The 14,338-nt window shown below is 41.4% G+C and overlaps 1 protein-coding gene across 3 annotated transcripts in view; it reads right to left on the bottom strand.

The window, feature by feature from the left end:
- Positions 1 to 14,338, bottom strand: part of Cacna1e (calcium voltage-gated channel subunit alpha1 E) — a 397,594-nt gene that overhangs the window by 226,086 nt on the left and 157,170 nt on the right. For 2 of the 3 annotated variants that reach the window (XM_033762127.1, XM_033762128.1), the window contains exons 1-3: positions 8,041 to 8,111; positions 6,386 to 6,538; positions 5,088 to 5,269 (exon numbers count right to left, since the gene is read on the bottom strand). In XM_033762127.1, coding sequence (XP_033618018.1) covers positions 5,088 to 5,269; positions 6,386 to 6,512 — 309 coding nt within the window. In that variant the 5' untranslated portion in view covers positions 6,513 to 6,538; positions 8,041 to 8,111. Of the gene's footprint in view, positions 1 to 5,087; positions 5,270 to 6,385; positions 6,539 to 8,040; positions 8,145 to 14,338 lie in introns of those variants that run through there. The other variant, XM_010630288.1, reaches the window with a different exon arrangement.

The following is a 14,338-nucleotide window of genomic DNA, read 5'->3' as shown; positions in this document are numbered from 1 at the left end:
CTGTTCCTAAATATAAGCATCTACAAATTTTACCAATTGTTTACCTGATCCTAGGGCAGCTGGTAGGCTTCATCATTCTATCACCAAAAAATCCTCATAGGTCCCTGCCACCTATTTGTCTAGTGAATTTTGAGTATGCTATAGTATATATACGTATACTATGTGAGTACATGTGAGTATAACTACTGTACAGTACAGTTACAACCAGGGCAGCTGGAGGAGGTGAGGGGAGGCCACCTAGTCCCATGGACCTCAGAACCCCCAAAATTTCTGCTATAGATATCACAAAATCAGGGGCACTTCAAGAAGAGTGGTACCTTTTTTATGAAATCTGGACTATGGTATTATGCTATGTAAATGCTGATGTGTAGCACCCATAAGTTCTCAGTGAGGCCAACAGACAACAGATGTTAATCTTTTAACAATGTACAGCTGGAAGAAGGCTACTTAAAAGAGAGCCACAGGCATTGTTACAGACCAAAGCATTCCTGAGGAGTGAGAATTTCAGAAAGCATTCTGACTATAAGTTGCTTCTTGCCAAAAGACAGAGGCCTTTTAAGGACTCTGATACCTGAGTAACTCAGAGTGGCCTAGGTAATATCAGAACAGATATGCAGACACACCTGCATAGCTGGAGAAACAGCTCAGCTCCAGGAATTTCTGCATCTGCAAGTGAGAAGAGAAATAGCTCCAGCTCTAGAAATGCAAATGAAAAACTCTAGGTTTAAGAGCAGATATTTGAGTGACAGCGGACAGGCACTAGGAACCTTTGCAATTTGTATTAGTCCTGATAAAAGAAAATACTTAACTGAATTAGCACACAACATAAAACTAAAATGGTGAGGAAGAAAAAGAAAAGACTGATCCAAACTAGGAAAAAGTCAATTCTCTTGGCCACATTCAGTCCAAGAAGAGGGTTAGAAATTAATGCCCAAGACACAGTAATATTTGCTGAGTGAACAGCATTGATCAGAGAGGGAGCACACTGTGCTAGAGAAGGAACACACATTAGGGTGGGGAGATATAAAATCAATTAAATTAGTAAATACAGAGGTGAGTCTGCAAGCTGAAAAGACCTTTGGGAGGGACAGTGAAAGCAGGTGGAAGCAGCCAGGATGCTTTGCATCCTTTCATCACAGGAGGGTGAGAAGCCAGGAATACTGATGGAGGTTGACCAAGCAGAAATCCTGGTGGGGACTAAATTGAGCATGAGTGACTCCATGTTGCCCTGACAATAAGAATCTTCCTTCCTTTTACAATAAAGCATTACAATAAGAAAAATCATAGCAAATGAAATTAACAGTAAGCAATGGCCCAGCCATACAAGGTCACAGAAAGGCATTTAGGAAGACTCTGTGCAATAGAAAAAGGGTGCAAACCTGAGGGAAACATTTATATTGGACATAAAAAGCTGCATATTTGAGAGAGATTCTTCACACTCTTGTCCCATTGATTTGGGGATAACATTTTACATATTTGCTGTCACCATGAAGCAGAAAGAACTGGGAAATAAGATTCCCCCCTTCTCTTCTTGCTCTGCTTAAGGAAATACAGCCACTAGGTGAACCTTTCTAACAGGAGCACTAGGAAAGGAAAATCAATATAGTTCTGTCTACATCTTATTGGTGGTGGCACTGGTAAAGGATCAGAGAGTAATTTTTCTATACAGTATGCAGAAACATATATATATATTTGTATTTATAATCTAAATTAACTACTTGTTCATAGCTCAATATGTGCTTGTGTGCATGTGTGTATATATAATTTTGTCATTCAAAAGTCTGAATTAAAATAAAAAAGGAAAAAATACTCATGTATTATACTTATGGGCTATCTGCTATCAAGAATATACAGGGCTGGGTTTTAGCTCAGTTGTTCCGGTGCTGCCTCACAAGCACAAGGTCCTGAGTTTGAAACCCTGTACCAGAAAAAAAAAAAAAAATCTACAAATTTTCAGCTGAAAACTAGGCATTTCTTGCCTTCTACCTTCAATGGGATAAAAACACGAAAAGCTAAGTGATTCTGCCTCCTGCCTTGCAAGCACAAGGACCTGAGTTAGATCCCCAGTACCATTAAAAAAAAAAAAAAAAAAGGAACACTGAAAGAAATGGCAGGAAGATTTGTCTGTATTATTTAAATTGCTTTCTTCCCTCTCCCCAACACCCCTTCTTTGCCAAGTTGAATTTGGCTAAATAAAAAGCAACGATGACATGACTCCACCATACATTGCAAGCCCTATGCTCAAATGTGTAAAGAATCTGCCTCCCTGAAGCTGCTCCTCCACTGGTACAGGCTTTGTCTACAAGTCATGGCCAGGTCATGTAATACAGCCCTGCCTGGGTCATACTTTAGACCCAGGTTCCTGCTCGTCCGAAACTCAGCCTCCGTTGGCTCCTCTTCCTAGGGAATCAACCTTCATCGTTATTCCACTGGCTGAAAATTGGGTTCCTTTTTCATCCAACTTTTCCTGAATCAAAAGATAGCTTCCACCAAAATATGACTGTCACCTGCCTGGGATTCGTGGTTCCATGTCTGCCTTGTCCTGAGCTCCAGTCCTTTAGAAAGTGATACCCTTTCAGAGCATGTGTGAGTTCATTCTGTCCATGAGCGGTGACTTTTTGGAAACCAATTCTACAACTCTACTAGTTCCGTATCCCTGAATCCAGCCATGATGGTAGCAGGAGGGCTTCGGTACACCAAAACTCAGTGACTGACAGGCTGGATGTCAGAGACAGTGTGAGTCTGCACCCCTGGAATCTGATGCAGCGAAAGATTTTGGAGGATTTCTCACTGCTTCCTTGGTGGAGCAAAACTAAAGAGGTGATCAAGTGCTAAGCAAATAGTAGATGCTTAATTAATATATAAACAAAGAGCAAGCAAGGGGGAGGGAAGGGGAGAAGAGAGGAAAGGAAGGGGAGGACAGGAGAGGGGAGGGGAGGGAAAGGAAAAGGTGGCTTTTTGGCTTCACTCCAGCCTGTCTCAGTACCATACGAACCTTGGCTAAAGTGCATCCACGCCTATGTCCTCAAATGCAACACTTCTCCTTTCAGGCTTTCAATGCATTTATCACATCACTTAGGTGAGTCTACACATATAATTGAAGTACATCATTCCCACAGCACCACAAGTGACACCAGTCACTGCAGGGCCAGTGCTGTAATTTCTTGAGGCGCCTAGCTAATCTGAGTGACACAGCCTCAGGACAACCTTCACATCTCAGATGAGGAGTGACTGCTCCTCCACAGCTGATGAGATCCTCACAGTATCCTCCAGGGGTTTGTGGATACAGCTAACCCCTAGGCATGCTGAGAAGTAGCTGGTGCTGAGACTTCTTTACTACCCTTTGGGAGCTTTACTATACTAGCCTGTGACTCTTTTCTGAAAGATTCTCAGTTCTGCCTTTCCTAGCCTGTATGAGAACGGATCTGGGTTAGTTTATCCGTTGGTATCCACAGAGGATTGGTCCCACACCCCTAACTCACCCAAGGATACCAAAATATCTGAGTGCTCTGTTTCCTTATATAAAATGGCTTAGTCTTTGAATATAACCTATACATATCTTCCCATATAGTTTAAATCATCTCTGTATTACATAACATACCTAATATGGTATATGTAAATAATTGTCAAACTTTATTATTTAGAAATAATGTCAAGAACGAAAGTCTGTACATATTTAATAGACACAACTATCACATACTAACTACACAGTATCTGTCACTAACAACATAAGAATTTTTTAGAATATTTTCCATCCACAGTTTCTTGAATCCATACATATGGAACCTTTGAGTAGAGGGTTGATCCTAATGAACATTTACTAGCTATCTGTATGCACACACTTCACACAATCCTTGCTCCATGAGCATTACAGCATGGTTAAATCTCTCCTAAAATGTAGTATTTCCTTTTCCTTCCAGTGCAAATTATATCCAGAGCTTCTTCTAAAGGCGGTATTGTATAAGCCACTCTGTACCCATCTAATAAGTTTTAAACAGGTAAAATCAAATTACAAAGACCAGGAAAAGAATTGAAAGAAACACAGGCACCTTAAAGTAAAGCAAGGCTGTGGTAGTGTGAGAAGGGAGAACATTCTAAAGGCTCTGGGGGACTCACTGAATGCAGTGAAGGGTACAGTCCTTCCTGATCAGCTACCCAAACTGCTTTTCTTAAACTCTATGTGCAACAAACCACACAGTTCCTCTGCCTCTCATTTTTGAATTTAGACTCTGCCTCATCCCTTGAATACTTACTAAAATCATACATGGGAAGGCAGAACAGACCTTATGGTCACCTTGTCTATCTTCCATCTCCCTATGGGAATCCCTAATATGCCAGACAGGCAGCTAGATGGCCTTGTTTTATAATCCAATTCAGAACCTTCCAAACATGTCTGATCACATGAATCACCAAGGCACTGCAAAACACAGCTCTCCAACTATACAAACCTGAAATCAGAATCTAAACAGAGGGACTTAGCAATCTGGATTTTGAACAAGCATACCTGGTGAGTCTTACAATTAACTGTGTTTCCTATGTGCACAATGTGGTAGCTCTTGACAGTGACTGCATATTTGAATCAGTGAGAAAGCATTGCAAATATGTTGGTGGCAGGCCTTTAGCCCTAGACATTCTTACTTAATTGGCAAGAATCCCAGGCATTATAATTTTTTAAAGCTCGCAGTGGACTCTAATAAGCAGCCATGGTTGAGAGCCACTATAACACGCTCTCAAACTGGAAAGACCTCTTTGAGGACAGTAACCAAGAACACTACACTTCTGAGTACCCATCACTATACCCTCCAACTATGTTGAACCAACATACTTAAAACTGCTAGAGCAATCTGATTTAACCAATTTGTTCACATAGCCAGTAGACACATCAATCTCACAACTCTATTAACAAGTTTATCTACTTTTACTTAGCAAGAAGCCAGACTAAAGAGGGATACGAACTGCTAAGACTTCTCTCAGCTTAGATACACTCCCAAAATATCCCCAGCCCTTTCAGACAAACCAGCCCAAACAAGCCCAGAATCCTTCCACAGGCTTCTCCTTACCCCTTCCCTGTTCACCAGTCTACTTACATTGTACAGCACGGTGGTCCACCCTTCCATGGTGATGCACTGGAAGACAGTCAGCACAGCAAAAAGGATGTTATCAAACTGCGTGATCCCATCATTGGGGCCGATCCAGTCCTTGCATTCATAACCAGCTGGGCAGCCTTGCACACCACATGGGTGTGGGGGATCAAATCCTTCTAGAATACCTGCAGACACATTTGGAAGGGGTGGAGGTAAACCACCAGATGGTCTTAGCATAAGGTGGAAATGACCCCAGGAAACCACAAGCAAAAAATTCTACTGCCATAGACAGAAGCTAGACCTTCTGATCTCAAGTCCCCTTTTTGTCTCTATCCTCTCTACACCTCCAAATATGTGTTCAACCCAAGGTTTCTTCTGAAACCCAATCTCTTCTGAAAATGAGGTCTTACCTCCATGTTTCCACCCACTTTCTGCAGACCCTAAATTCTGCCCTAAACGCCAGTAAATTTACAGAACTGAATCACACAGAAAATTCTGAAGTGAAGGCAGAACCTCACTGATATTCTAACTTAAGATTTCAGGATAAACCCTGAGTTCTCCCCGGGATTCTTGGTGACAGCTATGAGCTACTGGGTCTTAACGCCTTGTTTTTCTGGTAAAGATTTCTAGTTTTTAATAAAAGGTAAAAAAAACTAAAAAATCCCTTGAAGATTCTTTTCATTAAAAACATGGTACCTATCTGGGATTTTTCAACTTGTCCCCCACTCCCTTTCCTCCCAGGAAAGAACAAATAAGATTAAAAGATGAGAATTTGTGGTTTGTGCACTATATTGATCTCCCAAGAACACTTGCTAAGCCAAGCTCAGAGCTCCCTCAGCTCTCCCATACTATGTGTGAGGCAAAACAGACAGCACAGGAGATCGCAAGATGGAGAATGGAGGGAAAATATCTCCATACATCCAGTGGGACCCAAGTCGAACTCTTGTCTCCTGGGCCTCACTGACCTGCGGGCCAAAGATTTTGTAAAGGGTATTTATTCAAACAGATGGCTTTTGACATTCATTCTGATAGTGCTTTACCATAGGATGGTGGAGCTGGGACCACCTACTTTATATGATATTTTCCAAATACCTGAAAAGTTATCTGCTTTGCAATATCAGTGTCAGATAGAGATCTTTAAACTGGTTGTGCCTCAAAACACTGCTGACTAGGAAGTTCTTGATTTGAATTCTAGGACTGGGATAGCACATACGTTCCAACCAGGCTTCAAAATGCCCCCAAATTACCCTCATGACCAGAGAGGAAAGAAAAAAGCAGAAGACAGAAAATAGTAACGGTACCTGAATTATTCATGAAGCATGCTCGATGTAATTTCCCACTGTAGAATTCCAAGCCAATGATAGCAAACATCAGGATGGCAAAGAACAGCAGAAGGCCAATCTGCAGGAGAGGCACCATGGCCTTCATGATGGACTTCAACACAATCTGCAGGCCTAGAGAGCGGAAAGAGAATGATAAAGAATCACTACTCAGCATCGCATGACAGGGCGCACTCTGTTCATCTCGTCACAGGCCAAGAAAAAGAAAAAACACTGGCCCCGTGATGACAAGAGATAATCAGGGCAACACAAGCCAAAGACTGCTATACTCTCTCCCTCCTCTTCCCCTTTCCTTCCTCCTTACCAGTCTCTGACCAGTTACATGCTTATTAGCATTTCTCCATTTCATCCATGCTGTCTTCTGGATTCCTCTCACAGATTAAATTTAGAATGTGCTCCTTTCCTAAAGGAAATTACGCCTACCCTTGCTCAGCTATAAATCCTATGAGAGTAGGGACACAGTCAATATTTCCTATCAAAATCTGACTCAATTCTCCCATCCACTGTGGAAGGAAAACAATTGGTACCACCACTGTTCAGAAAACGACATAGCTTTTGACCCAGACATTGTACTTCTAGACTTCTAGCTTAGGAAAAGGATTAGAGATTTTAATAAAGATTAAAGTAAAAGATATCTCTTGTAGTACTCTTTATAGTAGAAAAAATTGGAAATAACATTTTTATTTATGTTGCCCAGTCATTTAAAAATTGCTAAATAGGGCCAGGGATGTAGCTCAGTGGCACCACACCTGCCTTGCAAGCACAAGTACCTGAGTTTGATCCCTGGTACCCCCCCAAAAACCGCTAAGTAAATCATGCAACATATAAGAATATTTAAAGTGGCCGGGTGTGGTGGCACAAGCCTGTAATCCTAGCTCTTGGGAGACTGAAGCAGGAGGATCGCTGTGAGTTGGAGACCAACCTGGGCTACATAGTGAGTTCCAGGTCAGTCTCAACTACATAGTGAGACCCTGTCTCAAAAACAAAAACAAAACAAAACAAAAAGAATATTTAAAGTGAAGAAAATAAAAAGTTTATTTCAGCATACAAAACTAGATAGAAATAATTATTACACTATTAAAATGTATAAGAAAAGGAATGAAAAGATATACTAAAATGTTGAGGGAATTTGTTTTTTTTGTTTACTTTCCAAAGTTTTTATTTTATTTTTTATTTTTTTATTTTTTTTGAGACAGGTTCTCACCATGTAGTTGAGACTGACCTGGAACTCACTATGTAGCCCAGGCTGGTCTCGAACTCATAGCAATCCTCCTGCCTCAGCCTCCTGAATGCTGGGATTACAGGTATGCGCCACCATGCCCGGCCTCATTATCTTTTAAATATAAGAAAAAGTTGAATTTTAAAGTGAAATGTTATGCCTAATTGCTACAGCTCCACTACTCATTACCATGGGGGCTTCCTCCCAGTAGGAATTTTGTTCTTCTTGTTGTTTTGTTTTGTTTTTCTGCACTACGTATCAAATACATGGCCTTGTGTGTGCTAAGAAAGTGCTCTGCCACTGAGCTACACCCAGTCTTGTTTGTCCCAAATCAAGGATCTGCTGAAGCACATCAGTAAAGCTGCTACAAAGCAGAAAGAAGAAAGCAAGTGCTTACTAGGAATCCCCGACACAAGCTTCAAGGGCCTTAGCACACGCACAGCCCGGAGGGTCCTCAGGTCCACGTGAGTGTTGAAGTGGGTTCCTGCAGTGGCCAGGATGCTGCAGATGAGGACACAGAAGAGTAAAGGTTACCACTGTCTGGATGCCTCAGGGGAGCTGGGCCGCAGCAGGCTTGGCCTGGAAAACACACCCAGCCTGTGCCAGCTGTACGTGGGTGCCCCTGAGCCAGTGTGAATCACCAGTGGTGATGAGTGGAGTTAAATTTAGCCCCTGGGTTTCACTTTGCAAGGAAGGAAATCTTACTGTCATACCAGAATCCTAGTCGCGACTCATGCACAAACTCAAGGTTTCCAGCATCCATCCAGTTCTTTATCTTGATCTTGCCCCTTGCCAAGCTCCTTCCCATCTTTCTAGTCTACTAGATCCTCTCACTTTTATTTCATAGTTTTCTTAGATTCTTCTATCCCCTTTCTCCTTCAGGGAATTCTTCTGAATTAACTACAGTAAAGGAGTTACACAAGGTGGACTCTTGTCCACCTTGATACTTACAATTGTTACTAAACAACTCAATCACACTGATGCTCATACTTGGGAATACTTCAGTGATGATAAGTATTTTTATATCTGCCACCAACCACTCCTTGACCTGACTGGGTTTCTTTGCTTCTGTTTTCCCACCTCCCTTGGCCATATCCAGAAACATGCACACAAAGAAATGAAAATCTATAAGAAACCTATTAGATTATATGTCTTTAGGAAGGTATTTATTGCACATAATCTCATGTAGATAATTTGGGGAGGCAAGGACACATACATACTTTTGAATGACACAACAGAAAACTTGTAAGAGTAAGTACTGGGTTTAGGTCATAACTCAACTTGAGAGCTGGGCAACTTGATACAAGTCACTCAGCCTCTAGGAACCTTTTTCTTAATCCACAAAATGGAGTATGAGCTAGGTATATCTGTAATCCCAGAATTTGGGAGGCTGAGGCAGGAGGATCAGCAGGAGTTCAAGACCAACCTGGTTGTAGCAAGTGAGTTCAAATCCAGCCTTAATCACAAAATGAGACCCTGTCTCAAAAATACAAAAACAAACAAAAGAGAAAGGAGTACAGTAGCCTAGTCATGGAAATGAAAAGACATGGTATTGAATATTAATACTATTGTATAGATTATAATGTACACAGTTAATATTGTCACTGGCACAAATATTTCTAATATTAATTTAATAAAATATTAATTTAAAATTTGCTAGCTCCAGTCTTTATTCTGTGAGGTAATAATTTTTACCTCTCATAACCTCTCCAGGACTAGCTTAGCCATTGAGATCCACTGGGAAATGAATCATGAATAACACTGACTTTTCTATTATACTCAAGGGTGACAAGAATGGTTTATTTCACTTACATGTTTTTGATGGAACCACAGTGAAATATTATAAGCATAAAAGAAGATACTTGAAGTACCTCTAACATCTGACATGTCATCAATACCGTAAGGAGAACTATATGAAAGATTTATGCCCCATGGCTCTAAGAAGCAGATACAGGACCAACAGGTGCCCATAATGCAGATGCAGAACAAGATCATCTAACAATGATTGGGGACAAGCAGTAGAGACCATCAACATAAGGTCATACGTGTCCCAACCTTAGCAATATGAAAATATAGGCTGCGGGATCATCTGTAAGAAGTAAAGATTCTTTGAATCCACATTGGATTCAAAACCATTTCAATAGCCAGTGGAGATTTTTTTCAACTTTATTCGATAATTCCATGTTCATACTACTTCAAAATAAGAAAGAAAAGAAAAACTTGCACTCTTAGAGAACTTCTGGAGATGCACAAGCTTTCCAAGTCTTTTCCACTTCTACTGACCTAAACTCCCACACCATCATCCAAAAGGAGTGACTTAAATGCTTAAGTCTGTGACACTGCTTTGACTCTATCTTCTAAGACCAAAGAAATAAATGGGAGGGAAAGGTAAAAAAATTTTAATAAGCATGAAAAAATTAAAAGAGAAAAAAGAGGATGGAAAAACATAGAAATAGAACTGAAAAACAGAACAGAAGGGTGTGTGTGTGTGTGTGTGTGTGTGTGTGTGTGTGTGAGTGTTTTAAGTAAAGGAAACAAAAATTCAAGGACAGGTGTAGTGGTAGAGAACCAGTGTAAAATGGGGTCATTGTTCTGCTTCCTCACATAGGAAAGACAAGATTCCCAGCACTGAATCTTCTCAGCTGCGCAGGTGCAAGCCTCTCCTTTCACTGTGTCTTAAAACACAGTGTGCAGAATCTGCCCTGAACAGAAACTAGAGTTCTGTTTCCTAGGATACCCAGACACACAGGAGATGTTCTTTTATATTATACAAAGAGCTGTTGGAAATGAAAATTTCCTCTCCAACACTAACTTTAACAGCTATGTTTCAGAACATGGAGGTTGAGGATGAAATTAAAAGACAAAGAAGACTCAAAGGTAGAGATAAAAAAAAAAAAAACAACAAGGTAGCAGAAAAAGAGAATGAGATGATAGGAGAGTGAGCAGTAAAAATGTAGAGATGAAAATAAGAAAGGAAATAAGAAGAATAAAACTGGTGGGTATGTAGATATCACAGAAATGGGAATGCTCCCATGGGAAAAAGGAAAAACATCAAGCTAATTTCAAAGGGAGAATCAAAAAATACAATATGTGTGGCAGCAGCTTCATGCAGCCAGCTGTGACAACTGTCCATTCTCTTGCCAAAAGGTGAAGCCCTTTGCTTAACCTAACTGCTCCTCAAACTCTCCCAAGCCAATCAAATTACAACCAAGATTATGCAATCTGTGGCCTTGTACTTTCTTGTCCCTTAGAATTTTCTTTTCTGTAGTGGGGGTGGGGGTGCTATCTACTTGGCCTTTGATAGATGCCTATCCATCAGTAGCTGCTTTCTGACTCCCTCTGTTTATAAAGTCACTGAGGGCAAGAATTACAATGGACTCTTAGAAGAACAATAGAACTGTTAGATGAAGAAGATACTACAATTAAGGAAAAGGGCTCTGCTGTACCCTTCCATGAATTCTCTGCCCACCTCCATAATTGCCTCCACCGTGTCCTAGAGAAGTTTTGCTTTCTCATCTGTTTTTCTCACTAGACTGGAACACCTTCAATGGAGATCTGTTTGTGAGTTTTCTACCACTATGACAAAATATCTGATGTAATCAACTTATAAGGAAGAAAGATTTATTTTGGGTCACTGTTTCAGAGATTTCAGTCCAGGGTCACTTAGATCCCATTGTTTTTGAGCCTGGGATAAAGCAGAACATCATGATAGAAGTGTGTGGCAGAGGAAACAGCTAACCTTATAGTGCCTGGGAAGCAAAAGGAGAGCGAGAAGGAGTTGGACTACAAACATCTCCTTCAAGGCCACACCCCAGTGACCTAACTCCCTTCCATCAGATCCTACCTCCTAAACGGTTCACCAAATTCTAACAGCACGACAGACTGGCAGCCGAGCATTCAACCAAACCTTTGGGCCGCATTTACAATCCAAACCATAATACCGTCAAATTCATCTTTACATTCTCCAAATCCAGCCCCCTATCTAGAAAGTAAGGGATGCTTAATAAATAGTTGATGAACTGAACTTGACCTGTACTGATAAAATTAATAAATCATTGAAGCAGAGATCCAAAGGAGAGAGAAACCACAGAAACCCGAACTTACTAATGAGAACAAGGTAGCAAAGCTGGGATGCCGATCACAAGTACACATGTGCCATGGCTTGTGTTTAGTTGTCCCCCAAAGCCTCATGCAAAAGGCATGGGACAGTTTTGGAGGTGGCCGAATCAAGGATGCATGACTGAATCATGGCGGGGCTAGGCCCCGGGGCACTAAGATTAAGGGTATGAGTGCTACCTACCCTAAGCAGTCTGAATAAGATAAAAGGGCCAGAAAGACACTCTTAAGGTCCCTTGTTGGCTTTTGCTATGCTGTGGGTGCCATGAACTGTTTCTCTCTGCAAGACACCTCTTGCTTCTTTTGTTGCTTTTGCTGCTTCTGCCACCATGAGCTGTGCCCCTCTGCCTCCCTGTCTCAGAGCCAACCAATTAGGGACTGAAACCTCTACTACATAAACCCTTTCCCTCTAACTCTGGGTGTTGGGTATTTTGTCTCAGCAATGAGAGAAAAGTAACTAACACACATTTATAGAACATATAAAGCATATGGAGAATCTGTCCTCTTGCATCTGTAGTCTAATAAGTATCTTCCACTGCACTTCTAAGACTTCTGCTTCCAACCAAATCTCAGAGGACAGGATCTGCCCAATCCTTAGTAGGATAGGTAGAGAAAGAAGAAGAGAAGGACAAAAATTCAAAAGCTAAGAGATTCACCTTCCAGTGAAACCTAAATATTAAAGTATAGACAACTCAGCAAAACTACACCAGGCCCAAAGCAGGAGGCTACAGGATAAGTGAACAATAAGAAATAGCCCTTGAAAATCTAATGGAACTAGACATATAAAATAAATAACTATAATACATCACAAACCATCGTAACAGAAGTACTGAGCTTCTACATTTCCCCCAAAGCAAAGTACAGCTGGAAGCCAAATTCAATCTGACCTCCACCCCCACAGGCAGCATGTCACCCACACAGTCAAGCTCTATAGCTGTGTCCTGATGCTGTCACGGCTCTGCCCTATCTCCAGTGCTTGTGCCTTCAGTTGTCAGCAGGTAAGAAGAGGGTGACACAAGCCCTTCCAGTCATGGCACCACTGCTATGACACAGCAGAACACAGGATGGAGGTGACTGCTGAACAAGTGAAGCCCAGCTATCTTTCTCCAAGTAAGTCATTCAAGAGATTCTCCAGTGCTACATTCCTTTTGCATTAGGTACTTTTCATATCCATGTCTCAGTCTCTTGTCACAGGTGTGATACATTGTTTAGTTCCATGCCCAAAATACCTTGAGGCAGTAGGCTTAGGTTTAGGATTGCCAGATACAATATAAGTTGTCCAGTTAAAATTGAATTTCAGAAAAACAACAATGTAGAATTGTACATTCTATATAACTTGGGGGAAAAATCATTTCATAATTAAATTATGATTAGGATTGTCTAAGGTCCAATGTCTTCTTGCCCATGGGCTGTCTATGGCACATAGAAATATAATTCCATTTTGCCTCCAGTCACAAGTTGAGACCTCAGTGGTCCAGTAATGTAAGACCTTGTGCCTTACTTCCACTCCACGGAGCTTGAACAGCCCGAAGTCCTCCAAGATGCTCGGCCCACAGTCCAGTGAGTGCTCTGGGAGCTCCACGGAGGAAAGAGAATCCCCAGGAGAGGAACACACCAGTAAGAAGACCTTTATTAGTGTGACCAGACAGCACTCCTGGAGCCAAGTAGCTCAGAGAGGCAACTGCTCAGTGGCTAAGGTTGTTTTATAGAGTTTTTCTAAACAAAAAAGTTCAAACATAGGTCAGGGCATTCACAGAACTACCAGGGGATAAGATTCCAGACACACTGCTTATCTCATGCAGGAAATGTTTTATGGTCACCTTTTGTCATACCATTTGTCCCTGGGTGGGCTGTTAACCAAGTTAGCAATTAGCATATGAAGGTTTGATAAGGAGGGGGGAAGCACAGGCTCTGGCCTATCATCAGGCCAGCATGGAGTCATTTTAGCTCAGTCAGGTCCCACAGTAATACTGTGATACTGTGATGCTTAAGGGCAAGATTATATCAGCTAAAGACATCCTGATTCTTTGAGAACCGAGTAGTAATTAAAAAAAAGAGAGAGAGAGAGAGAGACAAAGATTTCACCTGGAGGAGGACAGATTCCTTATTAGCCTGCTATCTCACCCTACCTACTGTTGTAAGACTGCTTGGCTCATCTCACCATCCCCAGGAACATAAGGTCCTCATCAACCCAACACAGGACTACTCTGCCCTCTAAGTCACCCATATGCCCTCTGATTGATGAGTGCACCCAATAAATAGTGCCTAGTTGGAGTGTCTTTGTCATCGTGCACTCTGAGGCACTGAACTCCCAGCCCCTCATGTATTATGAAATTATGTCTCTATTGTCTTTCTTTCATCCTCACCACCCCTCTTTCTAGGCAGATCTGAAGATTGATTTGCCACCAATACAACAAATGATTTCTTAGTGCAATGTTTATATAATGCATGGTATTTTTTTCCATTTGTGCAAACTTTGAAATTCAAATTTAACTGGGCCCCTTGTATTGTTATTTGCTGTGTGTGGCAACTATGCTAAGGTGGTACTGTACTATGGGTTCAGACCACCCCCAGAAGCC

This window comes from Fukomys damarensis, unplaced genomic scaffold (assembly GCF_012274545.1).
Source record: "Fukomys damarensis isolate Sample0158 unplaced genomic scaffold, DMR_v1.0_HiC HiC_scaffold_11, whole genome shotgun sequence".
Lineage (NCBI taxonomy): Eukaryota > Metazoa > Chordata > Mammalia > Rodentia > Bathyergidae > Fukomys > Fukomys damarensis.
Note: the sequence above shows the minus strand (reverse complement) of the source record. Positions and strands in the feature narration are given on the sequence as shown.